The 27,114-nt window shown below is 34.8% G+C and overlaps 5 protein-coding genes and 2 long non-coding RNA genes across 13 annotated transcripts; 4 read left to right on the top strand and 3 right to left on the bottom strand.

The window, feature by feature from the left end:
- Nucleotides 1-740: 740 nt before the first annotated feature.
- Nucleotides 741-1,375, bottom strand: LOC126917882 (uncharacterized). Its single transcript, XR_007711112.1, has 2 exons — nt 1,248-1,375; nt 741-1,149 (listed from the first exon to the last, which is right to left on the bottom strand). It is a non-coding gene; the product is annotated as an uncharacterized LOC126917882 (long non-coding RNA).
- A 112-nt stretch (nt 1,376-1,487) lies between these two features.
- Nucleotides 1,488-7,101, top strand: LOC126917877 (uncharacterized). Of its 5 annotated transcripts, XR_007711108.1 has the most exons (12): nt 1,488-1,830; nt 1,929-2,014; nt 2,077-2,296; nt 2,783-2,863; nt 2,923-3,012; nt 3,097-3,239; nt 3,332-3,506; nt 3,746-3,872; nt 3,959-4,137; nt 4,223-4,311; nt 5,479-5,650; nt 5,956-7,101. XR_007711108.1 is itself a non-coding variant. In XM_050725249.1 (11 exons), the coding sequence occupies exons 1-11, from the start codon at nt 1,632-1,634 to the stop codon at nt 5,968-5,970; spliced, it is 1,404 nt and encodes a 467-aa protein (XP_050581206.1). In that variant the 5' UTR covers nt 1,488-1,631; the 3' UTR covers nt 5,971-7,101. The 5 variants fall into 5 exon arrangements, 4 of the variants coding, with proteins under 4 accessions (XP_050581206.1, XP_050581208.1, XP_050581205.1 ...); XM_050725249.1 differs by lacking the exon at nt 5,479-5,650; XM_050725251.1 differs by having other exon boundaries at nt 5,479-7,101.
- On the bottom strand, nt 4,353-8,096 carry LOC126917878 (protein singed wings 2). 3 transcript variants are annotated; one of them, XM_050725255.1, is made up of 11 exons: nt 7,750-8,096; nt 6,937-7,101; nt 6,686-6,848; nt 6,453-6,609; nt 6,220-6,368; nt 5,945-6,133; nt 5,515-5,673; nt 5,274-5,384; nt 5,072-5,161; nt 4,783-4,841; nt 4,353-4,707 (listed from the first exon to the last, which is right to left on the bottom strand). In XM_050725255.1, the coding sequence occupies exons 1-10, from the start codon at nt 7,776-7,778 to the stop codon at nt 4,809-4,811; spliced, it is 1,245 nt and encodes a 414-aa protein (XP_050581212.1). In that variant the 5' UTR covers nt 7,779-8,096; the 3' UTR covers nt 4,353-4,707; nt 4,783-4,808. The 3 variants fall into 3 exon arrangements, with proteins under 3 accessions (XP_050581212.1, XP_050581210.1, XP_050581211.1); XM_050725253.1 differs by having other exon boundaries at nt 4,783-4,984; nt 7,750-8,095; XM_050725254.1 differs by having other exon boundaries at nt 4,353-4,984.
- Nucleotides 8,097-9,829: 1,733 nt separating this feature from the next.
- On the top strand, nt 9,830-11,619 carry LOC126917872 (SUMO-conjugating enzyme UBC9-B). The gene is made up of 5 exons (XM_050725244.1): nt 9,830-10,005; nt 10,095-10,164; nt 10,500-10,583; nt 10,652-10,914; nt 10,998-11,619. The coding sequence occupies exons 2-5, from the start codon at nt 10,099-10,101 to the stop codon at nt 11,062-11,064; spliced, it is 480 nt and encodes a 159-aa protein (XP_050581201.1). The 5' UTR covers nt 9,830-10,005; nt 10,095-10,098; the 3' UTR covers nt 11,065-11,619.
- Nucleotides 11,620-11,739: 120 nt separating this feature from the next.
- LOC126917871 (vitamin K epoxide reductase complex subunit 1-like protein 1) lies at nt 11,740-13,334 on the top strand. The gene is made up of 3 exons (XM_050725243.1): nt 11,740-12,208; nt 12,677-12,774; nt 12,889-13,334. Exons 1-3 carry the CDS (start codon nt 12,027-12,029, stop codon nt 13,110-13,112), a joined length of 504 nt encoding a protein of 167 aa, XP_050581200.1. The 5' UTR covers nt 11,740-12,026; the 3' UTR covers nt 13,113-13,334.
- On the bottom strand, nt 12,851-26,760 carry LOC126917867 (uncharacterized). The gene is made up of 12 exons (XM_050725233.1): nt 26,476-26,760; nt 21,491-21,679; nt 21,300-21,336; nt 20,712-20,881; nt 20,452-20,631; nt 17,014-17,229; nt 16,505-16,751; nt 15,949-16,302; nt 15,632-15,837; nt 15,298-15,550; nt 14,760-15,222; nt 12,851-14,344 (listed from the first exon to the last, which is right to left on the bottom strand). Exons 2-12 carry the CDS (start codon nt 21,557-21,559, stop codon nt 13,807-13,809), a joined length of 2,733 nt encoding a protein of 910 aa, XP_050581190.1. The 5' UTR covers nt 21,560-21,679; nt 26,476-26,760; the 3' UTR covers nt 12,851-13,806.
- LOC126917873 (uncharacterized) lies at nt 24,203-25,841 on the top strand. The gene is made up of 2 exons (XR_007711106.1): nt 24,203-24,440; nt 24,544-25,841. It is a non-coding gene; the product is annotated as an uncharacterized LOC126917873 (long non-coding RNA).
- Nucleotides 26,761-27,114: the final 354 nt, after the last annotated feature.

The following is a 27,114-nucleotide window of genomic DNA, read 5'->3' as shown; positions in this document are numbered from 1 at the left end:
TTAATGTTTCAAGTTTCTGTAGATTACATAATATAAGTTTATCACATTGTTTTAAAGTTAAGAGCGATTGGGCTATTTCGAGAATTTACGATGGATATTAGTCGATCTAAAATAACTGTGACAAGATATAATTTATTAGCCAGATACAGTTAAATATTAACTCTTTCAGTGCTGAAAGAAAAGTTATCGTTGCGTGTGTGATGGCACTTTACTAATCGCTTCGCGAGAGAACTTTATCACAAAATCAATTTATGGAACGTCATAAATGGTTAAATTTCTTTGCGAAAGTCCTATGCGAGATGTTCCATAAATGGAAAAAGTTGTTTATGTTTAACTTTTTGTAATATTCCGCGATGGTTGATACCGAGATTGTGTATACACTGTGTCATAAGATAAAAATTTGACACGGGAGATTTGCTTGAGACCGTAATCAGATTTTAGATAACACTGCTTATAGTAAAATATTTCCTTATATTTCATAAAATAATCTTGCATCAACAGAGCGAGAATAAAATTTTTGATAGGCCTGTTCGAAGATCACGTACAATTTACAATCTGTGCAATAAAAGATTACGCGGCGTATACATTAGTAATCATCAATGCTAAGTAAATTATTTGCGTTGGCAATAATAAGTAAATATTACACATTTTCAATAGCCGGATAACTTTAAATGTTTATAATAATATTAGGATGTTATTTCAATGATGTACTAGCTACACGAATCACTTATTTTGAAGCAAATCCATGACGCTCGTTGTGGATCATAGGATTATCATTTAGTTTTCTGTTATTTGTATATTTCTGTTTTTAGAAATTTTTCTACAAATAATTGAAAATGCGGTAATTATGCTTTATACTACGTGTTCCACATCAAACGATGATTCTTCCATTTGCAAATACTGTTTATAAAAGAAAACTGACTTCTCCATTTTTCTTAATGATTTTGAATAAGTATTATTGGTATAATTTTCAATAAATATTGAAATAAAATTGGCATTAATTTATTCTCTCTTTATTTCGTAATATGTTTCTTTTTGAACTCTGTAAGTATCGTTTTTATTTTTTTTATCATTTTTTTCTCAAACCTTATCAAATTACATCAAATTGGTTCGGTATTTTTCGCTTAGGTAAAATTCTTTCGGTCGACACTAAAAGGGTTAATGAAGAATAAAACAATAAAAATTGCATGACAATATTGCCTAAATAATGAAATGAATTACTAATTATTGATCTATATAAATATTACCTGAAATTTGAGATGAAATTTAGAAATTTTAGATTTAACTTCTTAGAACCACAATCAATCGTAAATATGTACTTTGTTGTATGTGTAAAGACGAGATCTATTATATTCATCGCTTTTTATTTTTTAGATTGCACTTTCTGTTTATATTACCTGTTCGTATAATTTAAATTACTATTAAAACAAAATGCAATAAGCCGGTATAAAAAGTATCAAAGCCAACTCAGTGTTGCTATAAATATTACCGTCTATTGTCTGACATCCTGTCAATCCGTCAATGAAACCAAGGCACATTCTTTTTTACAGTGTACGTTTTTGTTGCCAATCGGCAATCGGACTAAACCTCAATATCTTATAAATAGGATACAATAAAGTCCGTGTTGTCGAATGTCTGAACGCCAAGATTCTACATGTAAAAAATATGAATTACCAAAATCATTGCAAGGTACAGAGGATGCCGAGTTCGTCTGGAACATGATAACCGAAAGATTTCCAAATGCGGCGCCGCTTTTATGCGAAATGGAGACGGTTATCGACCGAGCCGAAGATCTTCTTCAGCAATTACGAGCACCTTGTCGTGAAATTGGTAAATCGCGATTATTTATATAAAATTTGATTCATTTTCTTTTAATTATCCATGAGTTCTAGTATTAAAAAAAAATATCTCGCTTTATGATTCGATAGAAACATCTACCTCTTTCTTTACACAAGATTCAGAAGACTCAACTGTAATGTTTTCCGCTAGGGGATCGGTAATCACTGAAAATGACGTAGGTATCAGAAACCCAATATTATAAATTGATCTTTACGATTAAATATACATGTACCATAGACTATAGAAGAAAGTGATGCAATAAGTAAGAACGTGGCCGAGATACAAGTTTCAGAAAGCAGTATCGACGAACGAGAAGTTAACTTAATTGACGAAACTCAAAGTTTGGTTACTAAAGAACAAGATATAGGGAATCAATCTAGTGACTCGCTGATGATGAATAGTTCTACTACGCAGAAGTTTTCAAGCGACGAATCTGCTTCTCTTAACGTTGAAACAAGTTTGCATAGTCTTATTTATTGATAAGATTAAAATGATGCTCTGTAATAATCGAAGGTCTTTCTGAAAAAAGGACTATAAGACAAAATGAATTATGTAAATTGCATTAGAAGTTTCAGTTCCTGTCTTCGATCATTATTATTTGAATTGATAACTATTGGACTGTAGATATTCATCGAAATTTATATTTTTATGAACGTAGTTTGACAAATGAAATCTATATAGGAAATTATCTTATTTGCTAAACACTATAATAAATACTATACTTTAGATACTTTGTATATTTTTGCACATCGCGCATTAAACGCATAAAAAAGCCTGCGATCTAATAATTCACATAGCTCTTATATATCTGTAAAATAAATAAAAGTTTTATAATAATTCAATTACTTGACTAGGAAACACATCTCGATATCTATCCGATAGACTTATACATCCTCTTTTTAGAAAATTATTCAATTGATTACTGATTATTATTTTCACGTAGATACCACTAAATTGACGAAAGAGACGGGTAGTTTAGAGGAGTGGGGTAAAATAGCAAATGCTGCTATGCGACAAGACGCTGGTATTAATAATCGTTATAAAACTATTTCTTTTCTATCACTAAGTCAACTGTTCTTTCAGCCGAGGTGCAATCTGTTAAAGAAACAATTAACATGTTCGAGAAACGAGCGAATTTCGAAGAAAGTAAAATGGAAAGCCACAGTATAAAAAGTAATTTTATCATACATTTCCAATTTAGTCTTAAGTAAACAATTCTATAATATAATTAGATTTCTAAGATCAAACGTTTTATAGAACACGAGGATTCTTGTATTACGCTGCACCGCCAAGAAACATGTGCTGACGTTGGTGATTCCGTTATGGAAATTGGCTCCCATCGAACCGCAAGTCAAAAATTTATCGTTGATAAAGATGATGCGATAAATCTTTCAATTCAAGTAAACGACAATTGTCTTTGTTTTCTCATATGTACAATTTATTATATAATATTTTTTACACAATTTATTGGACAATTTAAAATCAATTAAAGGGTAGTGGTGACGACAGTTCATCGAAAATCGTTAGTCAAAGAACACCATTAAACATTTTAGAGGCATATGCAAAACGTTGCAAAATACCAGTTGAATATGAATACACAAGCGACTGTTCACATCGTCACAAATCGAACGTCTATGTAATACGTGGAAATCTCGCTGGATTTGCTGGTAATATCTTACGTAAATATTTAACGAATTCATTCGACGCGTCAAAATTGAAAAATTGCTTCATGTAAATTTACACGTTTGGCTCTGCTTTCGCTGTGAACACTATTTTTCTTAAATAGAGCAAATCTTTTTCTACAAATTACATAACAACAATATAATTAATATTAACAATTAATAAATATCGTTGCGTAAAAGTTTCAATATTGAGTTCGTTCAGAGCATCTCATATGAATTAACAGCAACATCTAGAGGTTTAACCGAAGAATCAACAAAGAACGACTTAGCCGCGAAAATTTTACAAATGATTGCGAATCAGGAGATGAAAGACGAAAAGCTAGGTGCTCTCGTGGATCTTACACAGGAAGAGTACGTAGAAACCTAATTCACAACTATTGACCCTTTACTTATCAATGTTAGATGATGATAATTAATAAGTTAAATGTTATCTACAGACTGTTGGAAATAATTAATCTAGGCACGGACGGTCTGAGAGAAACAGCTCAAAGAAAGTTGTATCAACTTTGTCTTAAGAAAGGAGTTCCAGTTCCAAAGTATTGCGTGGAAAAAATGAAAACTTATCAGGGTTTGACTTACATCGCTACTTGCTCTGCGTTAGGCTATATCAGCGAAGGTTTAGTCTAGAAATTTGGATAACAACTTTTCTCAATTCGTTTTTCTTTTCTGCATTTTGTTTATCTTTTTTTAAATAAATACAGGTCGTGGTGTGAGAGAGTGTGTGGCAAAGAAAGCAGCCGCTGACGAGTTGTATCGTCAATATTGTGAGGATCAAAAAGCAGAGTCGAAGGTGAGCTTCCTTAGTCTTATAATCTATGCATATTATAGAGATCAGGATTCTAGCGATCTTTATTTACTATATTATATTTTCTACCTGTAGTTTACTTTTCTTTTAATTTGTGCTTTACAATTTGTCTAGCTGGACATTTGGCAAATTTGTCTAACTTTATTACTAAATAACATATGGATGGTTACCCCCAGCGGGATACCATCTTCCAGTTTGTCTATTTTATTTCTTTAGTGAGGTCAGTAGGATCTCTTTTTCTTAGTCTTCTTCTTATATAGGTTTTGCTCGTTTCAGCAGCCAGCTGGTTTCGATGTGTTGTCATTCTTTCTTTGTATTTATTTGCGTATCTGCCGATTATTTGTAGTTCATCAAGATTTCGCCAACGATTTTTCCACGATACTATAACATAATCTATATAATCTCGTATAATATCCGAGGAAAATCTTGGAATATATTGGAAGTCGTATTTCTTACATGGATAAGTATTCATTTATGGTATCTTAGCAACGATCCAAGGCAGCTTGCCTGTTTTTCTGAAAGACCAATAGTCGTACAGCAGTTTTCCGATGATCAAAAGTATCAGAAATGCTAGGATAATATTTAAAATGTCCAAGGGATGAATTATAGAATCTTCGTCCGAGGAAACGCAAATTTCAGTGCGTCTCAGGTCTTTTATCTTTGAAAAAGATATATGAATCGTTTAAGTTCAATGTTTAAATATTCTTCAATTAAAAACGCGATGAAAAATGATCAAATAACTTACAATTCTATCAGAAATGTCATCCCCGTTGGTAGGCGAACATCTGACATCATTAATGTCTTTTATCAAATTCGTATACCTAATGAGGAGCTCCTGAAAAGGAATTAAACTTCAATGTTTTCAAAGTCCTTGGAACTTGGCATTTAATTGAAAATTTCTGATTTCTTTATGTTATGTCAATCTACTATGTCGATTCAAATTTTACCTGGAAACCTGGTGTAAAAAGACAGTCGCATCTCCATGGATTTTCTCCAAGATACAAACTTACTGCGTTTCCATTGTGTAGTAACACGTTTTCTAGGGCATACGTAGGCAACTGGAATAATAACAGAAAACTTTGATTATTTATATTGTATTAAATTTACCGGTTCCAATCAAATGCATGCAATCCTCTAATATCTTTGTTCCAGTAACGTGTCTTCAATCGACAAGAATATAATACGAACATCCGTTAATTTGTTTCCACGAAGACTAAGCAATCGAAAACGATCCACCCAACTAGACCCCTCCAATTGAACGATCGATTCGATCATATTATCATTCAGATATAAGTCCTCTACCCCTTTGTACACAGGATTCGTCGTAAGTGGCCTCAAATCCTGTATCTACAATTAAAATTCTATTTTATAAGAAGCATTCAGCCGATCTATATTATCGTCAACATTATTGTCGTTATTTAGGATTCTCAATATCATTGTATGTAAAAGATCAATCTCTAGTCGATCAATATATACATGTATTATGAATACAACATTGAGCACATTAAATCCTGACAATAATATTGACAAGTAATATTGATCGTCTGAATACTCCTTTAGTTATTAACGAGCTTTTAATATTAAGCATCTCGAAGAATAGTATTTAAAATGTTGCAACTTTGTTTCCAGATAAATGAAGAGTAGTGGTGTTGGCGGGTAAGAAACTTGGCATCTCGGTTAATCCACGATGACTACAATTCACCGAAACAAAGGCCGTCAGTTGCTTCTGAATATGTTTCCCTCCGTTACCAAATACGTATACTAATTCACACTCGCATACAGTCTTTGTACACTCCTCTTTCAACGTCTGAAATAGTAAATTTATTAAGTTCAAATGGTTCGCATAGATTAACGTTGCTTTTAACGAATAAACTGTAATATAAAATTGATTACAATAATTATTTCCACAACTGGAATCAGTGACCTGCCGTCATAAGGAACTGTGCAACGTAAATGTTCTTTATCAGCGATTTTGTGGCCCAGTGAACCCTTTTCTCTGTTTAGAATCCACTTCGTATCCTCCGTACATTTCAAAGGATTGCCTTTTTCCAAATAAATTGTGTTTGTAAATTAAATTCATAAAAAAATTTCATTAATGTATCATTTTTTTTTTTTTTTTTTTTTACCAGAAAGATAAACGTAACGTAACGAGGAGATGTTGAAAGTCTCAACATCGATTTCTGGGAAGCTATTATTTCGAAAGTCCAGGCTCTTTAAGTTCGAAAGATTGACGAACGTATTTTCTGGAAGTTTTTTTAATTTAGTTCCAGTTATTTCCAATTTCTGAAGGAAAATATCGCTTTTGTAAGGACAAGAGAAATACTCGATTAAATACTATGAAACAACAAAACACCCGAACCTCAATCGATCGAGACTCGTTTGGGAAGGGTGACACTAATTTAGTCAGGTTCCCTTTTCTGATCGCTAGCTTTTTCAAAGAAGAAAATCCCTGTAGAACATTCTGAGGATCGAAGGTCGTCAGGGGCCAATAGCAGAGCACCAATGTTCGCACGTTCTCATCTCTAAACAGTCATACTTAAATGCTTTCCTCTCCGTACCACAGCTATTTAAATACTCATTAGTAAGTAACGAAACATTGGCGATAATCACCCAGTCTTCCATTTATCCTCGAGGCCACGAAAACAAACCAAACGGTGATCTTCTTCCTTAAAATTGCATTCGGCGCTCGTGTTCGAGTTTATTTGACGAAGATCGCAATTTTCTTGGTTCGTGTTGGCCAACGAGAATTGCGGATTCATCGAGAAGAACGTTATCCTATTTCGATCATGCGTTAATCAATAATTGGTATATATCGTAAAATAATGAAAAAAAGAAATGTATCGACGGACAATATGGAAGATGTTTTATAAAATTATTTCGATATATCTGTCGGCTGTATCATTTTTCGGTCACGTAAGTTCGAATATTGTATTGAAATAGTGGCAGAATATTATCTAATCTTTCGCAGCTTAATTCCTCTTCAAACACGGAAGCATGTATGCGCCATAATTTAACAGACGCAAATAATAATAATCCTCCGTTACTTATCTAATCGCCATTGTTTCAATTTCTTCTCGATTTGAACATTTTGAGACGATCGATCAGGACGAGTAATAGCTTTCACGCTTGAAATCGAGTTCCGAAAGATTTTGCAGACGCGCAACAGAAAATTGATCTTCTTCCTGCCTGCAGCGGTATCCGTGTTTAATTAACCGCCAGTATAACATTTGCTTGACCGATTTTCAATTTTGTGCGATCAGCCGTTTTATTATCAAAGAAAGTATAATTCTAATGAAAATTGTAATCGCGCTACTTTGAAAACTGAAATTAATTAACGCAGGAGGACTAAAGGCGGCTAATAGATTATTTAATGGATCGATTGATAATAATAGAAAGCTATAAAAATGTAAAATGTTTACTTACAAAAAAACGTAACATAACGTTTTCCACATTTTAAATGATCGTTTAAACAGAACTTGCCCTTAAGAAAAATGGAGTGTTTAGTCAGAACTCAACAAGAACGTTATAAATATTTTATCAAGAATTTTCCATCGATTCGTTAATCGTAAGTGTACACAGGAAATAAAGAACCATATTCGAATGGTGCACAAGTGTCGACCGTGGCCTGGTGATGTTAATGATAGAATCGAAGCTGATCCTCTTCTGTCGGATGAATAACTAAGACGATGCGAGGGTTTAACTACGAGAGAACATATTGCAAGATTCGAGCGCAGACGCAAACATTCGATTTACATAGTGCGCCAATGCACATTGTGATAATTAGATCTTTTAGAATGGAAAAAACAATGATCTGTAATCGTTTACTCGAATATTATGGCTAAATAGTCATACGTATGTTACGTATGTACGTATGTTAAGAAGTAAAAATATTGGTTAGATTTCGTAATACTTAATACACATATCGAATTATGTAAAAACTTTCTACAAATTTTGTAATTATAATGTATACTAGTATTATTAAATTTTTGGTACAATATCACGTTCACGACTTACATTAAAATTGAAATTGTATTCGTCATGTTTCCTTTAGAAAAAGCTAGATTTGAGTAAAAGGAAAAAAATTAACGACCTTTATGTAGTTAGTTTAAAACCTTTTAACGCTTTATCAGTGGAGCACATCCTGTTTGAAATGAGCGGGTAAATTGACGAGATACTTTCATCGTCATATTATTCTGATATTCAGGATAAAATTCTCTTTATTTTTTTCTACCATAAATTTAACGTCGCAGTAAGAATAATATTTGATATTAAGCAGCTTGTTTTTAGATCATATTATCCTATCATAATGGATAGAATTTAATAGAAAATTCACCGGAGCTATTTATAATCCAGAACCTCTTTTCTACCTATGTTATCCCAATACAAAGAACGAAATTTGATAACTAATTTATCACACTTACAGAGGCGCCACCTAGCGTTGAAAGACCTCCATTCCTCTTATGTTATCCGAATATAAGAAGTAACTTTTGAGGGAAAATTCAGTTTAACTATAAAATCGTATCTTACTTATAACCTCTAATACCAGTATGCGATCCTAGTAATACAAGTAGAATTTGAGTCGTGTTTCGTAATTATTTTATTTTGAACGGATATATGATATGAAAGCATGTATGTATGTATAAGTATAAGCAGAGACGACACGAAACGGAGCAGTAAACACGACAAAATTACTGAAATTTAATATTTATTTTAATTCTATTTGGTACGGAAATACGATTGATAAACAGAGTATGTTTTATTAATATTATTATTTCATATCCGTATAAATACAAGATGTATTACGTTAATATACATTGGAAAGATATTTCATTCAAAAAGATTACTAAGAATATTTTTCGATATTTATCACTTAATTGCTATATGCAACAAAATAATGTAACAACCTAATAATTTTCTGGATATTCATGCCTTTTTATTGATTTAATTTGTATATGTATATGCATGTAATGCTTTGCTTTTTGATTAATATAAAAGATGAAACGTAAGAAGTTTGACGAAACAAAATAAAAAAGCATAAAGCGAAGAACAAATGACTTAAAAATAAATTACGCTACTTTAATCATATATACAAAGTCGAGTATTCTGATAAGGACTTACATTTTTCTTGTAAGTATGTATATACTCCATTTTTTTATTTTTAATATTTTTGTTTTTCTTAAAGATATGATTAAACAATTTGAATAGTTCACAATGTTCGATTTTAAAGATATTGTTCTCTATTAATAATATTAAGAAATTATGCAAAAAAGATAAATATATTAATTCTAAAAATAAATATATTATTTAACATTTATGAGTTAGTGAGAATGTTTTTATTAATAATAACTAAAAACGCATATATATAATTAAAATTAATCAGCCAACCAACGAATTGGACAAATGTACATGTACTTTGATTGGTTTAGCTCTGCAGGACTTGTCCAAGTCACGTGCCCTCTTTTACCAGCAGAGGTCCCCGTGTAACAGATGCTGTGTTTGCGAAAAAGAATTCACCGTGAGATCCGAACAACACCGAGGACGGTTACAAATCCATAGGTTTTCTGAACACGCACCCTAATAGAATCGCTTTCACCCTTGTGTAACTAAGTATTTGATGAAATTTCGGCGCAGAAAGTGCCCAGAATTCAAAGTTGTGGATTGCTATAGATAAGCATAGTGGTAATGTCATAATTCGTGTTCGCGCACCACGTCTCGATTATATTTCGCGCCGAAATACGTTACGCTAATATAACGTAAAATTGTTGCAGATTAATGTCAGGCATTGCGATTGCTAGGCTCGCCGAAGAGCGAAAAGCATGGAGGAAAGATCATCCTTTTGTAAGATATCCTTTTGATATATTATTTTTTACAACTGCAATCATTAATGTATATGTTCCTTCTGGACAGTCTGAGCATTGGATTATTCATTTAAACAAAATCGCGTTAATAAATAAACATCTCTTTATAATATTATTTGATCATGAACAACTGTTTGTCATCGAGGTTGAAAACCGTTTTCGATAAAATAGTTCAACAGTTAAAAATCCTAACCTTACATACAGAAACGCGTGCGTTATTCCGGACGTATATAGTATACATGTATATGTGTTGTGGATAAACGTCAATCTTTTTGTATATAATGTGTATTTTGATATAATATTACTTTTGTAAAGGGATTTGTAGCACGACCTGTTAAAAATCAGGATGGCACACTTAACTTGATGAATTGGGAATGTGCAATACCAGGGAAAAAGTCTGTGAGTAACACATAGTATTGGAGTTCACATTCATTTTCACAATATTATTTGAACATTTAATTTCGCAGACACCATGGGAGGGAGGATTGTACAAATTACGCATGATCTTCAAGGATGACTATCCTTCTAGTCCACCAAAATGTAAATTTGAACCTCCTTTATTTCACCCAAATGTCTATCCTTCAGGAACAGTATGTTTGTCTCTCTTGGATGAAGAAAAAGATTGGAGGCCTGCTATTACAATTAAACAAATTCTCCTTGGTATACAAGATTTATTAAATGAACCAAATGTCAAAGATCCAGCTCAAGCAGAAGCATATACAATATATTGGTATTGTATTTATTTTATATGACGTAAGACTTGTGTGTATATGAAATTATGGGAAATGTGAAGTACTTTCTTTTTTATTACAGTCAAAATCGCTTGGAGTATGAAAAACGTGTCAGAGCTCAAGCGAGAGCAATGGCTCCACAGGAATAAAACACTATATTAAGTCTTATTAAATTCAAATATTCCAACTACATAAAGAGGTTATCATATATCTATAACATATTCTAATAATCTACATTTCTTATCTTTTTTATAAGTAACACTAGCGTATGATGTAGTTAATTTACAATTATCTGCATTTTTTCTTGTGACAAAATTCTTATATGTTCTCATGTACTCTATAGACAGTACTGATTAAGACATAGATAAATAAGATACTATCCTATACAGGAAGGATTTTACATATTGTCATGCTAAATTTTTTGTTACCACTTATTTATAAAATCAATGGAAGAAGCATTTTTTTTAACTAAAAAAATTTAATTCACAAGAATTAATGACTATTATATTCATAAGTCTAAAAACTTTGTATGAGATACATCATATAAAGGAATGAAACAAACGCGACATAAATCAGAAATATTCATTCATTCTACAGGTCATAAGCTGTCAGTATCTTAAAAAAAAAAAAAAAAAAAAAAAGAATTTAAACTCTTGTAAGGATTGTACAAATCTTAAGAAATAAAGTATTCCAATTGATTCGAATTTTGTTGTTTTTAACCAAAAGTAATCTTAACTTTACAAAAAATCCAATATAATTACATATTCAGTTGTATAAATATGATAATTCGATGTTTGGATGACTTGACTCTGATCAGATTGTTGCCTTTATGTAAGGATAATTTTGTGGTGGGAGGGAAATTAATCTCATTCGACATTCAGTATATTGAAGAGGATCATCGCCAATCAACGTTCCATGTTACATTTCGTTTCACAGTATGATTATCGATCGTCGTATTTGTATTATTTCCTTCCACGAAGAACATTAATTTCTATTCATAGTGCTTAAAAAATTGTCAAGTGTGAATAAACTAACTCGATCAGTCAATTTTCTTTAAAAATAGTGTATTCAAATTTAATTCAAATTTACTTGCTATTCATATAATTGAATCATGACTACAATTAAGAAATCTATACGAAAATTAAACACTGCAATTATCACAACATGTATCGTAGGTTTTGCTGTTTCTTACTATGCATATTACGTGGAATTAGCAAAGGAAAAGGATGATTTGTACGAAGCAGTGTGCGATATTAGCGAGCATGTTAGTTGCACGAAAGCATTTTCCTCCAAGTAAGTATAGGTTGTTTAGTTTTAAAACATGTATTATACAATTTTGTTGATATAAAACTCATGCAATTTTGTGTACGAAGAAAATCTAGAAAACTTGTCCACAATGTAATTCGTGTTCTAATCGATGCAATTATTTTTTAAGATTATAAATAAACGAATTTATTTAACTCCAAATTTTTGGTACTTCATAAATCGATATATTTTATAACTGTAAATTCATGCACTGTACATTGTCTTTATATGTTTATTTATCGGACAGTGTTCTACATAGAAATCAGCCTTCTTTATTCTTGCGCATGCGCTCATATCGAATTTTGAATTAACTCTCTTATGATACGCAATGAAGATAATTTTGTAAGAAACATTAATACTTTTTTGTCTATATTTTTCAACTTGAAAATACTTGCTGAATTATCATTCATTTTTAAAGAGCTGTATATAGCTAATAACTAATTGACTTTATTACAGATATGGGAAAGGTTTTGGAATAATTCCAGAAACATCTCTTTTATATGCGCCAAATTCTATATATGGATTAACGTTTTATCTTTTGGTCGCAATACTAAGTACGTATCGTATTTGTGATTCGATAAATTTTCATCCATTGTAATAATGTCATAACCCTGGGCGGAAAAAATATCGTTTCTCGTTTTCTAACAACATTTTAATAAATTTTTTAGGTATATCAAATAAGTATGTTACATCAGCCCTTGTCGTAACATTAGGAATCTGTGCGAATCTTGGTACGCTTTATCTGGCTTACATTTTGTACAAATTAAGCAATATTTGTGTAGTTTGTGTTAGTCTGTATGTCGTAAATGCTATTCTTTTAATACTTGCTGTTAAAAAGCAGCGAAAACTATATCGAAATAATGGCACAAACAAGAAGAAAAAATCGAAATAAATATGAATCTTTAAAAATCTAATTTTACTAAAATCTTCCGAATTTTGTTGCAAAGTCGTTAAGAATGGAATAATCATGATATTAATACATAGGTATTATTTACTTAACGTCTATATCTTGTGATTTATTAAAAACTTTTCACATTGTATGGAAGGAATCTGTATGTACTATTTAATACATTTCATTTGATGATTGTGGAATAAATGCTATAAATGCAACAAATCTGGACAATTGTAATTTCACCTTGTATTAACATAATATAGTAATAAAATATCCCAAAATTTAACGTAACATTCAATCACATATTCTTAAACATGAATCGCTATCGTTATCTCATTCTCCTTCTCTACCAACCTGATATGTAATCTTGGATTGTAATTGAATACGTAAGTGAAAAAAATTAAATAAATCTCGCATGAACTGTGCTGTAATAAGAAACTGTTTGAAAATATTAGAACAAAACACGCTCTCGTTGATTCATACAAAACGTGTCTATCTCTCATGATATACATGGACGATATTAATATCACTATACTACACTTTACACTATACAAAAAAAATCTTAAACAATAATATATGATAATTAATAATCGCATAATAGATTCCACTTCAATTATATTGAAGAAAGCAGTTCATTATAAAATTATTAAAAAGTCTCCAATTGAACAACTTAAATCGACTTAATGAAAATTATTCAATACTCGTGTCTGCTGCTTTTCAACAAATCCCTGTTGCTACGACTGATACTGGCCAAAATGCCGGGACTCTTCAACGGAGGTGTCTCGTCCAATCTATTTAATTGCAAGTTAGATGTGTACGGTATTTTGGGGGGCGCTGTGTCAGTGCCGTTTCTGTCAGCTTCGACGTTAAAGCTCTTGCTACGTAACAACGACGATCTGTAGCTTCGTTCCGGCTTGGCCGGCGGTTGAACGTTGGTCGGTACCGCCACCTTTGGCGACGTAACCGTGTTCTTGATGGAGATATTGATCATGCTTCCGTACTGACGCGACTGGTTCGCCGATGACGGAACGATGGCATGTGACGTTCCCAATTTGATTGCATTAGAAACCGGTTGCTGGCGTCTTGATAGAGTCTGCGACCGTACGTATTGTCCTCCGGCATGCAGGTTCCTCGGCAAGGTTTGAGTGCTCCTAAAATGTTCCTCTCGCTCGTGATCGTTGACTAGCCGACTGGTTGACTTGCTAAACCTGCCAAGTGAACTGGATGCGACGCTGAAACGCGTCGATTCGACAATTGACTGTGGAGCAATCGTTCTTCGAGATGGCTGACGAGCCCATACGAAACTACATAGCGGCATAGAGACATGCTCCCTTTCATGCAGCCTTCACCCAGCATCCGAAGCGACCGACGTTTCGTCGCGAAATGTCTTACTTATACATCTATTCTACATACATACGTAATTGAACAAGCAATGAAGCACACCGTTCTACGGATTCGATTACGCAAATCTGTATCAGCTTACTGAAATGTCTTTCGACGCTCATACGATTACGCCTTTCTTTCGCAGCCAGGCAATACGATACCGCTGCTCTTACTTTTAACAATTAACTTGCAGACATAGCTAACCCATATATGCAACGATTAGCCATTTAATATTCTTTCTTTCTTATAACTTAGTTTAGTTACCTGTACTCGGTTTCAGCGGTAGCTCTACCGCGTGGTTTCCCAGATCTTCTCGCATCTCGGTATCCTTTTTCGCGGCCGTAGATACTTCCTCCGAAGGGATCCTCTCCGAGATAATACCTGTGCAATGGTGGCGTTGATTCGCTGCGTTGCCATTGTTCTTGTACCACTTGGGCGCTAGTTTTCGCTGTTTTCGAGATCTTATTCGAATTATTGCTGACGGTAGCATGGTTCCTAGGTGGTCTTTCAGGAGGCTTTTCCTCGGTATCCCTTTCGTTTATCAGAGGAATGTTTTTGTCGATCACATTGTACTGCATGTAGGTCGGCCCACTGTCGTCAGTCTGAGTCAATTGAGAAATAGAGCTGCTATTGCACCGTTTGTTCTTCCTTTCGCTGCTAGCAGAGCGCAATTTCCCTACTAGTTTCCTGAAAGACTCGCCGATCTTATATTTCGAATGTCCCGAACCTTGAACATTTAAAATGTATATAAATATCATCGTCTTAAAAAAGAACATTCACTTCAAATGCCTTTAATACTTACTTTTTGCGGGACGAACAGGAGTCGAAGTCGAAAATTCAGTCGATTTCTTACTGTCGCGTAAATTCAATTCTGGCATGGGTGACGTTGATCGAGATCTCGACGTTGATTTCTTCCAATTGTCTCGCTCCGCTGCCTGCTCTTGGACATTTCGATTGCGATTTTCCCAGGTTCTTTGTACGACGTGAACTGGGCTGGTAGCACGACCTGGTATCGAGTCGTTTAAACTGGTCTTTTCTTCGGACCTCGTTATCCACTAAAATTAACAATATCCTTATAATATATCGTAACAGACTATAATCGATACACAAACATAAAAGATATAAAAGATACATACCTGTTCTTTCGACCTTCGTCGAACAGGTGGAGATGGTGGAGTACGTGGTCGATCAAACGATTCTTGGTGTTCGCGACGAAGAACAGATTCATAAGTTTTTGAGTACGTCGATTCACCTTGGTTCCTTGAGTGATCCTGAGCATATCCGTTTGTATGAACTGCTTCGACGTATTGCGGAGAACTTGTTCTTGCTTGACTTTGTCTCTCTAGATAATATACATAAATGTTTAATAATATCGAAGTATGTTATAAATTATATAAAATATCACAAAATTGTAAATGATTCCCCGACGAGATATATTTTAATTCTGTAATACCTTTCCCTTGGTATCTCTCAGACCACTCGCTTATTCCGTGAAAATATCCCGAAGGTGACGCTGAATCGCGACCAGTACTGCGTCGTTGATGTCGATTAGAGTTCACATTCTGATAATCCCGTTCCTTAGGAGCACAAGACTTCATAGTAATGTTAATGTAGCTGGTATTCGCGCTGGTTGGAAGAGGAGAGTCATCAGCATCGATAGATCCATGAGATGAACGCGACTCGCTACCAAAATGGCTCTCCAACCATTTAGACGTTTCAAACTTTCTCGCTTCATCTTCCTCTTCAAAATCCAGTGGTTTTTTTGTTAAAACATCCTTGCGCGTTGGAAAGCTCTCTCCGGGAAAGCCTGCAATAATAATCGTTGAATTTCTATCGTTTATAAAAAAGTTCATCTTTAAAAGAAACGTCCATCTCGAAAAGATTAATGGGCCGATTCTCACGGCATATTAGCGCACTTTAACGATGGTCGAATAGCAGAAAATTTTCTAAAGGGCACTTTTTTCGTACTTGATGTAAATTTATATAAGATTAAAAAAGAAAAGAAGTACCAGAATGTTTATGGAAACGAGTAGTTCGCATGGCTGTAGGCGATGATGTCCAATCTCCGATTCGTTCTCCCTCGGTGGTCTCTGCGACGTAGCGCATTTCACGGGCGACCCTCTCGCCACCTGAGATATAGTCGACCACGTCCTCGTCCCTCTTTTTAACGAACCTATGCGAGCTTTCCTTCTTTTTCTCCGACGCGTCGTCACCATTTATGTCGCTTCCGTCATCGGGAACTTCGTGGTCTTTAATCTACGATTAACATCAATATCGATTATAATTATATAATTATATAATTCAATTATCGTAATTCGTGATCGACAAAGTTTAATAAAAAAACCAAAGAACGACAGGAAAATGTTAGCAGTATGGAATTGATTGATAATGCACTGAATTTTAAAACTCTTGTAAGAAATGGATAATGTATCCATCGTACTCTTCAATTATAAAACCGTTGAAGATCACGGAAAAAGACACGATAGCTAGGAACAAGAGAATATTCGAAGAAACAAACCTCCTCATGCTCAACCGTTCGTTTCCTCTCAGTAACGATCAATCCATCGGCCTTAAGCTCCTTCTTTTCCAAGGTTTTCTCAGTGTCGATCACCTTGTTCGACTTGGTCGTGTGCTGGACGACCCTGGGACCCGTTTGAGACGCCAACTGCTTGGAAGATTCAGCAAGGGCCACTCTCAGATCGCCCCGGTTACTTCTTACAGCCTTCTGGTACGCCTGAAACCAGACGAGTCACCGTTTAGCCAGTTAGGTCCGGCCAGTTATTATCCGCTGGAAATCACCTCGCGTTCCGAAATCTCGTCCGCGATAAACCGGATCGTCCGGCTTTCGCACGCGGTCCCTTCGCGAACAAGTGGAAAGAAAGGTGTTTCTAACAGCGAAGGTCACAACACTCGACATCCACGACAATAAATGTAAAGCCACGAGTCTTGGATCAAGTCAAGAAGAAATATATATCAACGTACAATTTAATCGCTATTAGGTTCACTATTGGCCATAGATATCAGTACACCTACTCGTTATATTTTTTGAGAAACTGTAACAAATTTCACTTCGTTTGATAATAAAATAGTTAGAAAGTAAAAGCAGTGAAAAGTGTTCAATTTGTATCGAATATCATCAAATGTCCCAGTACTTCCATATGACGTGAATGACTAAATATAAAGTTCTGATATAGAGAATTGTATTAAAAGATGATATTAAAAGAAGAGAGAAAATATTTTAAATATAGATATTACGCAACGAGAGAAACTCGTTTATAGGTGAAGATATTCGCAACGTTTGAAGGTTGCCATCGATTTAAGCAAAACAGAATGGCCTGCATTGGTCGAGGTCATTAAAGGTCACTTAAGTAATTAATGTTTTACATATGGAATAGGTTGTTTTTAAGCTCGACGCTTAATCGACGTTGATCACTTGAAAAGCTCGAATTGAAATTAAATGTATGTGATTAACATAGATTGTCGAGTTTATTTTTCGACAGGAATTACGTGAATTCAGTTTACACGCAGATCACCTGACGACTCATAAGGATGTCCTTTATCTTTCATAGCTGAATTAAGAAGAAGAAGAAAAAAAAAAGAAAGGCTAAAATGACCTTCGCACGTTCCACACGCTTATAATAACAAGTATTTATCATAAGAAAGTTATCCTCGTTTTACAACATTTTTATTGAAACGCTTGAAACTTCATCGGATATCTTTCTATGTTACAAATAATTAGAAATAAGTGAGAAAAAAATAACCTGTGGGTGTAGTCCCTTGAAATATGATCAGTGTCCTACATGATCCATTTTATAGACACGAATTACCGTTTGTACCACTGTAACACCCAAACGACACCAAACATTTAACAGTTTTACAAAATACCGGCGAAAGATCCACAAGGAATCATATCTGATCTCAGGTGTTGGTCGTCGTATCGGCGCTCTGTCAAAGAAGAAGATAGGGGGGCGAGAATGAACGTTATCACCGTGTAGAATCACGTAATATGCTGTAATCGCCGGTAAACGGATCGGAACAAGGAAAGTAATCTGTGAAACGTATGTCGGTCGCGACCAGATAGGAACGTCGAAGATAGTCGAGCACGGAACAGCTGCTATGACTGCGATCGTGGCATCTCAGCTCGTTCGTCGCCATTCGGTGAAGGGAGAGCAAAGTCGAGAGATCATCGACTTCCACTTCTCGATGAGTCGTGCCTCTTTGTCGCTCTTTCTCCTGTGACCTCTCCTTCCTTAGTTCTCCTTTCTCTTCCTCTCTGCTTCTTCTCCTTAGGTATCCCTACTTCGCGTATCAGCCGATACAGCCGATCAGCCTCTCTTTCCTTTCGTTCTTCTTCATCCAGAACAATTCGACCTCTTCGTTTCTGAATCGTTCATGCGCGAACGCGAATACCTGTTGCCTGGCTTTTGCAATGCAGAAGTCAGTCCCCTCCAATGAGAGATATTTCCTCTTCTATCGTAACCGCTAGTAACCGGTAAGCCTCGTTGCACGCTCGATCGACTCTAGAGACGATCTCACACTTTCGTCCTAAAGTCTAATCCAACTAGCTTCCATCTTCTGCTCATGCTGTTCTCTCAAGCTCGGCTTTTTAACGATATTTCCAGGTTTTCATTTTTAAGCGTCAGTGCCATCTCCGTAGAAAAACAGTATGCTTTACCTATTATCGATTCGTGTGATTATTTGCACGTTCGTTGAAATTTCACGAGGATATTCCATGAGCAAAAGATTCTCCGATCTACTCGATTTGTTACCACATAGATTTACGATAAGCAACGTGACAAATACGATTGGCTACACGATACACCTGTTGCACGCCTTCTCTTGATGCACAGTCGCTGCCTTCCGTGTTCGTCTCTTTCCGCTCAGGCTTCATTAATCATCCGCCGACAAGCGTTCACAGATGCCTTTTGACGATGTTTGACAGACCGTCGGAAAAATTACAAATTTCTGGCTTTGTCGATCGCTAGAGGAATTCGCTCTTCGGCGAAGGGTAACGCGGACATTCTTGCTAATAATCATACGTAAATGCGAGGCGAAGTTTAACAAAGGTGTGAAATGAAAATATACAAAGGAATTAGAATCGATCGATACTTATAGAGCTTTTGCACGGTATATAAACGAACGTGCGAAGAGAAAAAGAGGATACAACTAGTCTAAGTGTATGAGTATACTTTAAGATAAAGAGTCAGCATTGTGAAATGAAAATATACAAGGAATTAGAATCGATACTTATAGAGCTTTTGCACGGTATACAAACGAACGTGCGAAGAGAAAAAGAGGATACAACTAGTCTAAGTGTATGAGTATACTTTAAGATAAAGAGTCAGCATTGTCAAATTCAACAAGCTATGAGAAACTTCAGACTTACATGTTCTTTCTGTATATTTCATTTGAAAAGTGTCTGCATGTACACGCCTAAGCTAGTCGTACTGTATACTTTCTTCGCATCTCTGTTTGTTTTGTTCGTCACCCGTAAAATTTCTCAATTATGATGTTAAGCAGCACTTCAAATACATTTCTCCTCTGCAAGAGAAAGCTTGTACGGCACACTTTAAAGAAATCGCCATTCGCAAATTTAGTAGACCAAATAGAAACGAACACGTCCCCCGAGTTCCATAATGTACCGTTTTGTCCACATTCCCCGAGTTCCATAATGTACCGTTTTGTCCACATTGGCCTTGGCCAAGTCAGAAATCGGTGTACTGGATAAATCCGGAACTCGAAATTTTTCCAGACCGGGAAAGGAAGTTGGTCAAAAGAGGGCACCGTATTTGTGATCCACGGGTACCTACCGTAGTGGATACATGTGGGATGAGCCTTGGCGAGAGGCGAGCTGACCTTTACGCGGCAAGAAAGAGAAAGAACGTGTACTACACCAGCGTATCGCGGCACGCGCAGGTGGAATTTAGATGTGGGTGTGTCTCGTCGATATATGTACCTCGTCCGAGATATCTCCCAGTTGTTGACGATCTTCTGTCTCCAGCCTCTCCTCGATTTCCTCACGACTCCTCACTACCGTCTCGTTTAATTCCTTCTGGACAATGCTACCGGCATCGGCAGAGTTTCTTCCACCTGTTGGCCATTCAACTTCTTGCGGTTGATCACCGGTTGTTCGTCTCTGAAAAGAAAGATCGGTAAAATGGCAGTAATAATAAGAAGGTTTTATTATTATATTTCAGTTATCCGAAATAGCCTTACTTCTTGCGTGGTATGCTCCTGTTGCTCGACGTCTTCGGTAGTATTCGTGGTAACCAGAGGCCCTGAATCGACCACGACCTCGCCATCCTCGAGTACAACCTGTCGCTTCACTCTCGTCTCGATCTGCCTGGTGGTCGTTATTTCTTTTTTCTTTCGAGTCTCCCATTCCTCTGAAAACGGAAGCGAGTACTCTTTCCACTTGGACTATACAATGCCGGCGTTATTGCGAAAAACCAATCTTTCTAACTGAACGAATAAGAATGGGAGGCAGAGAGAGAGGGAGAGAGAGAGAGAGAGAGAGAGAGAGAGAAGGGAGGTAAAAAAAGAAAAAAGACGAAGAAGAGTTGAGAAGGAGAGAGGCGAAATGGTGCGAGTAGACGTCGATGATTGCAGTGATCCGTTTCGCGACGTCGAACAAGAATAAGAGGAACTTCGCTGATGTTAATACGCTTCACGGTAAATGTTTGCCAGACCTCGGTTCGCACGCGACACGCCTTCCTTCTTATCTTGTATCTAGTTATTTGAATCACGACTCGAACGTCCGCATCACGAACAAACAATGCATGACAATCACGTTCGAGGAATTACCTTCTTTGACCAAAGCCACGGAATTCTCAGGGTCGATCTGAAAAGTAAAAAAAGTAGTCGCATGGTTAAACTCGTTTCTCTGACTGTATATGTAAAGGGTTGTAGCAATATCTGTCCGTCTGACTGTGAGCACAGGAATAAATGATTTATACCTTTATAAGGTAGGTACAAAGACGAGAAGATCTACTCACGAGAATCGGTGGAACGCTCGCTGACGGTGGACGAGCCTCGTATCGCCGTGTTGAAATCACCTCCATCATTCGATCATGCCTGCTGGTGAATCCTAGTGCTGTTAGAGGCTGTCGTGACAGGAAGTGAAATTATTGGTTCACGGATTCCGCCAACAAAAGTCTGCCTTCTTATCCGATTACTTGACTTTTCTGGAATAATCCAGAATATAATAATATGCATATCTTCCTTCCACAAATCATAAATTCATAAATTATATCAGTTTATACAAAAGAAATTAGGCGACAAGAGAAATTATTGTAGTATGGAGGAAAAACTGTCGGGGAAAACCCGGTGAGCTATAGGTAGAAAGCAAGGACAGTGCTGACAGGCAGAAAATGATGGAAAATACTGATGGGCCAGATGCTTGCGGCCCTTTGGGACATTGGGTAATCGAAAAAGATGCATTTGACCATCTTGGGACAATAGCTGTAAAACCTGTGAACGTTGTAATAGTACCGAAAACTCTGGCAAAGGAAGTTTTGGTAAAAAGAGTGGTCAATAGTCAATATTCAACAGTAAATAGTAAATAGTATCTAGTAAGTAGTAAACAGTAAATAGTAAATAGTAAGTAGTATCTAGTAAATAGTAAGTAGTAAATAATAAGTAGTATCTAGTAAGTAGTATCTAGTAAATTGTATCTAGTAAGTAGTAAATTGTAAATAGTAAATAGTAAATAGTAAATAGTAAATAGTAAATAGTAAATAGTAAATAGTAAATTGTAAATAGTAAATAGTAAATAGTAAATAGTAAATAGTAAATAGTAAATAGTAAATAGTAAATTGTAAATAGTAAATAGTAAATAGTAAATAGTAAATAGTAAATAGTAAATAGTAAATAGTAAATTGTAAATAGTAAATAGTAAATAGTAAATAGTAAATAGTAAATAGTAAATAGTAAATAGTAAATAGTAAATAGTAAATTGTAAATAGTAAATAGTAAATAGTAAATAGTAAATAGTAAATAGTAAATAGTAAATAGTAAATAGTAAATTGTAAATAGTAAATAGTAAATAGTAAATAGTAAATAGTAAATAGTAAATAGTAAATTGTAAATAGTAAATAGTAAATAGTAAATAGTAAATAGTAAATAGTAAATAGTAATAGTAAATAGTAAATTGTAAATAGTAAATAGTAAATAGTAAATAGTAAATAGTAAATAGTAAATAGTAAATTGTAAATTGTAAATAGTAAATAGTAAATAGTAAATAGGTAAATAGTAAATAGTAAATAGTAAATAGTAAATTGTAAATTGTAAATTGTAAATAGTAAATAGTAATAGTAAATAGTAAATAGTAAATAGTAAATAGTAAATAGTAAATAGTAAATGTAAATAGTAAATAGTAAATAGTAAATAGTAAATAGTAAATAGTAAATAGTAAATAGTAAATAGTAAATTGTAAATAGTAAATAGTAAATAGTAAATAGTAAATAGTAAATAGTAAATAGTAAATAGTAAATAGTAAATAGTAAATAGTAAATAGTAAATAGTAAATAGTAAATAGTAAATAGTAAATAGTAAATAGTAAATAGTAAATAGTAAATAGTAAATTGTAAATAGTAAATAGTAAATAGTAAATAGTAAATAGTAAATAGTAAATAGTAATAGTAAATAGTAAATAGTAAATAGTAAATAGTAAATAGTAAATAGTAAATAGTAAATAGTAATAGTAAATAGTAAATAGTAAATAGTAAATAGTAAATAGTAAATAGTAAATTGTAAATAGTAAATTGTAAATAGTAAATAGTAAATAGTAAATGTAAATAGTAAATAGTAAATAGTAAATAGTAAATAGTAAATAGTAAATAGTAAAAGTAAATAGTAAATAGTAAATAGTAAATAGTAAATAGTAAATAGTAAATAGTAAATAGTAAATAGTAAATAGTAAATAGTAAATAGTAAATAGTAAATAGTAAATAGTAAATAGTAAATAGTAAATAGTAAATAGTAAATAGTAAATAGTAAATAGTAAATTGTAAATAGGTAAATAGTAATAGTAATAGTAAATAGTAAATAGTAATAGTAAATAGTAAATAGTAATAGTAAATAGTAAATAGTAATAGTAAATTAAGTAAATAGTAAATAGTAAATAGCTGGAGTTGCAACTAGTAGCAGTTGCGAGGAAGCTGCGAATAATTGCAGGTTAATCGTTACTCATGAGTTGTGAGTTGTAAGTTGTAAGTTGAGTTGTGAACTACGAATTTAGTTGTCTTTAATCTGTATCACATTACTACATTAAGTTCTAATTAAATAGTTGTAGTTTTCTGTTTCAATCACAATAAATAAATAAATCTATATAATAAATAAAGATCATTATGATCCTGATCTCTATATTATGTATAAGATTTTCTTATGGATTTTTGAACCTTTATGAATATGTATAATAATTTGTTTAATATTTAATAGCGTGTCGATGCCTCTATTAATGTTCGCTCATAGTTTTCCCTTCAATTCACTTTTCCTCTCAACTTCTCGTACAAAAAGTACATATATTTATTAAAAAATAGAATAGAATAATGAAGTAGTTGAAACGAGCCGCAGTTTGTCAGTCCCGGGAATCATTGGGGTAATCAGGATGTAAGAAACAACAGGGTCATCTCGATCCGATCGAAGTCATCGAAGATGCAGCCTGTTTAACGCTTCTAGCGTAATCGTGACCACGTATGTCTAGTAATCGCGTGTATGTGTATAGGCGGGGCATAATAATTCATCAGGACGCTCTTTCTGCATGGAAGTCGAAGGCCGCTGTGGCGCGCGGGTCTGTGGTCGCGGCCACCTCGATATGGGCTGCGATACGATATCGAGATGGTTAAAAGACACGCGTGTGCCACGTACGACCAGTTTCCGACGACAGTGGCGTATTTCTTATATCGTTTAACCCTTTGGCCCAAGAATATACTAACGAAGATATAGGTAAATATATGCCTATTACAAAATTAGAATATTCGGAGAAATGAAATCAGTAAATTATTCAAAATATACCGGAAAAAATACTTGTGAAATTTGTTTTGTTAAGTTGCAGGTGATTTAAAAAATAAAGACAGATGATGAATTGTGATTCAGACGCTCGATTCTAACTCGTGCAAATCTTTGTATAACTATCTAAAATATGATCAATATAATATTATCAGCGATGAATACCAAAACTATTCATTATATTAATAGAATTATAATTAATGGAGGAAGATTGAACGAAAGCATCGGCCTACGCCATTGAATACTTGCGTCCTTGCGGTTGGAATTACGCACGAGCTCTCCCTGTCCTGGCTGGAACAGGTACGTAAGTATCACGATTTTTTTCCCTTAGAATCTAGGCTTATAATGTGCCGTCTTAAAGCAAATGACGGCTACCAGAGAAAATAATCGTCGACCACTTCAAACCGGCACGCATTGACGTTCCGGTCAGCGATAATTAATGTACTTTACAAAGTAGAGAGAAAGGGAGAGAGGGAGAGAGAACGAAAAGAGATCTCGTAAATGAAGAGACGACGTCGATCGAGACTAAGTTAAAAAGCAGGAGCGATTCGTATTGACATCACGCACCAACGACGATTCTATATACGACTGTGTCGGTCTTTTCTCATTGGATATGCACGTGACGTCAGGCATGTGTCACACTGGTGTGCGGCTGAACAAGTGAAAACTGTCCATCGCGGAGGACGTTTTTCTGCTCTATTGTCACAGCGAACGGAACGAAGTTTCTCGACTTCCATCATGGTAGAAGATACTAGTTAATAATATTTTTTAAATATTATTCTAATATCGTTTCTCTTTTACATTCTTTTAAATGGAAGAACTACGAACTACGTGGACCACGAATCTTCCGAGATGATAGTTTTTATCGAAGATCTTTCTCTGTCTGTTTTACTAAATTTTTATGTGAAAAATCGGAGATGTCACGATGAGAGTCGAAAGCACAACGGCAGACAATACAAGTGATAGAAGACTGTGAGTCTTAAATTACATGGATCGTAAATCGACAGCGAACGCGATTGTTCGGCGATTGCGTTTAAATCACCGTTCGACATGTCGTCGGTGATTTAAATGCGTGGCCGAAGAACGAAAAGCGACAGATAAATAGAGCGATCGGAGAACAGGTGGACACTCGTGGGTGGTATGCCTGTAATGCGATGAACACGTGACCCCGACAAGGACGTCGCCATTTTGAGGAAAAATAAGCGCGGCAAGTTTATACGTGACATTTCTCATATCTCTCAATCGTCCAATTTTCTTCTAAAAAAAAAAAATTATCACTTTTATTATACATTGTGTAAAAGTTATAAAAGAAAAATAAACGTATTGCTTAAAACAAAATATACTGTTCGAATGCATTTAACTGTAAATAACTTTAATCCAAACGAAGAAGCGGTGAAGTAGAGAATTAAATAACTTGATGCATTTAGAATTTCAAGGAAGAGAATATCTGACCGCTCTTCCGCGAAGTTAAAAAAAAATAGATCGCATTTCTGCTTTCGCGTTAACCGTACTCAAACCATGACAACTAGTCATTGACCAAGTCTCGTTATGAAATTAATTCAATCTGACAATCATGTAAAACTGTCGGTTCTAAACATCGGTAATCTAATTGCGAATTAACATGCAAGTGTAAACAAAATCAAATAACATCGATCTGGTATGGAGAACACGTAATAAGAGGAAAATAAAGGCATAGACTAGAAACGTGTCTTTACAGCCGATGCACTGGGAAGATTCCCATCGGTACTCGTGCACGGCAAATTACGTAAGAAGCTGACAATGCTAGTCTCGTAACATCCTCGAGCAAAAAGCGATTCGATGGAGCGGCCGGCCTTCTCTACGAAAGTACACGCGTTTCAGAATTGCGGTAAGCAACGAAAGAGAATAACGTAGAATAAGATTGATTTGAATTTAGCGGAGAGCAAGAGTCAGCGGGTGAAAAAGGAAAAAAAAGAGCGGTGTTTACATTCACCTGATTCCTATCGATACTCCAATGACCGCTGCTTTTAAAACCGTAGATAGATGGATCGAGTGTAACAATTCTTCGATATCTTGTTCTTTCGATTACAAGTACGAGTGCACACGTGACAAGAAGTAGAGAAGTCGTTTAAATCGTCGTTGAACAAGTCGTCAAGTGACGGGTAAAATGCCACAGCGTGGATAATCGAAAAACGAACGACAAACCAAATTCCCGCGCATGCTGCCGTGGCCAGCGCTCACGATACTGTTCGTCCGTAGAGCGCTTTCTGGCGGATCTCCCAGCCGCTGGAGTGCTCCCAGTGGGAGACGAAGATCGCCGGAGCAGCACGAAGCACACCCGAACTATTGGTACCGATGAGATCGAGTTGAATCCAATCTGGGACCAGTAGCCTGTTCCATAGACAAATCTATTGTCCGAATCGATATACCATTACCAAGCTTTGTTTAATGAAATGGGAAAAGATATAAAGTATGAAGAGATATTCGAAAATGTCAAATTGAAATATATGAAATCTACTTTTTTAATTTACTAATGAACTGTAATGAATCTGTTAATCGATATATTTTTGTAGCTGTGTATTATAAAAATTATAGGCAAGTATTTATATTTCTAATTTCTTTATCGTAGTAA

This window comes from Bombus affinis, chromosome 6 (genome assembly GCF_024516045.1).
Source record: "Bombus affinis isolate iyBomAffi1 chromosome 6, iyBomAffi1.2, whole genome shotgun sequence".
Lineage (NCBI taxonomy): Eukaryota > Metazoa > Arthropoda > Insecta > Hymenoptera > Apidae > Bombus > Bombus affinis.
Note: the sequence above shows the minus strand (reverse complement) of the source record. Positions and strands in the feature narration are given on the sequence as shown.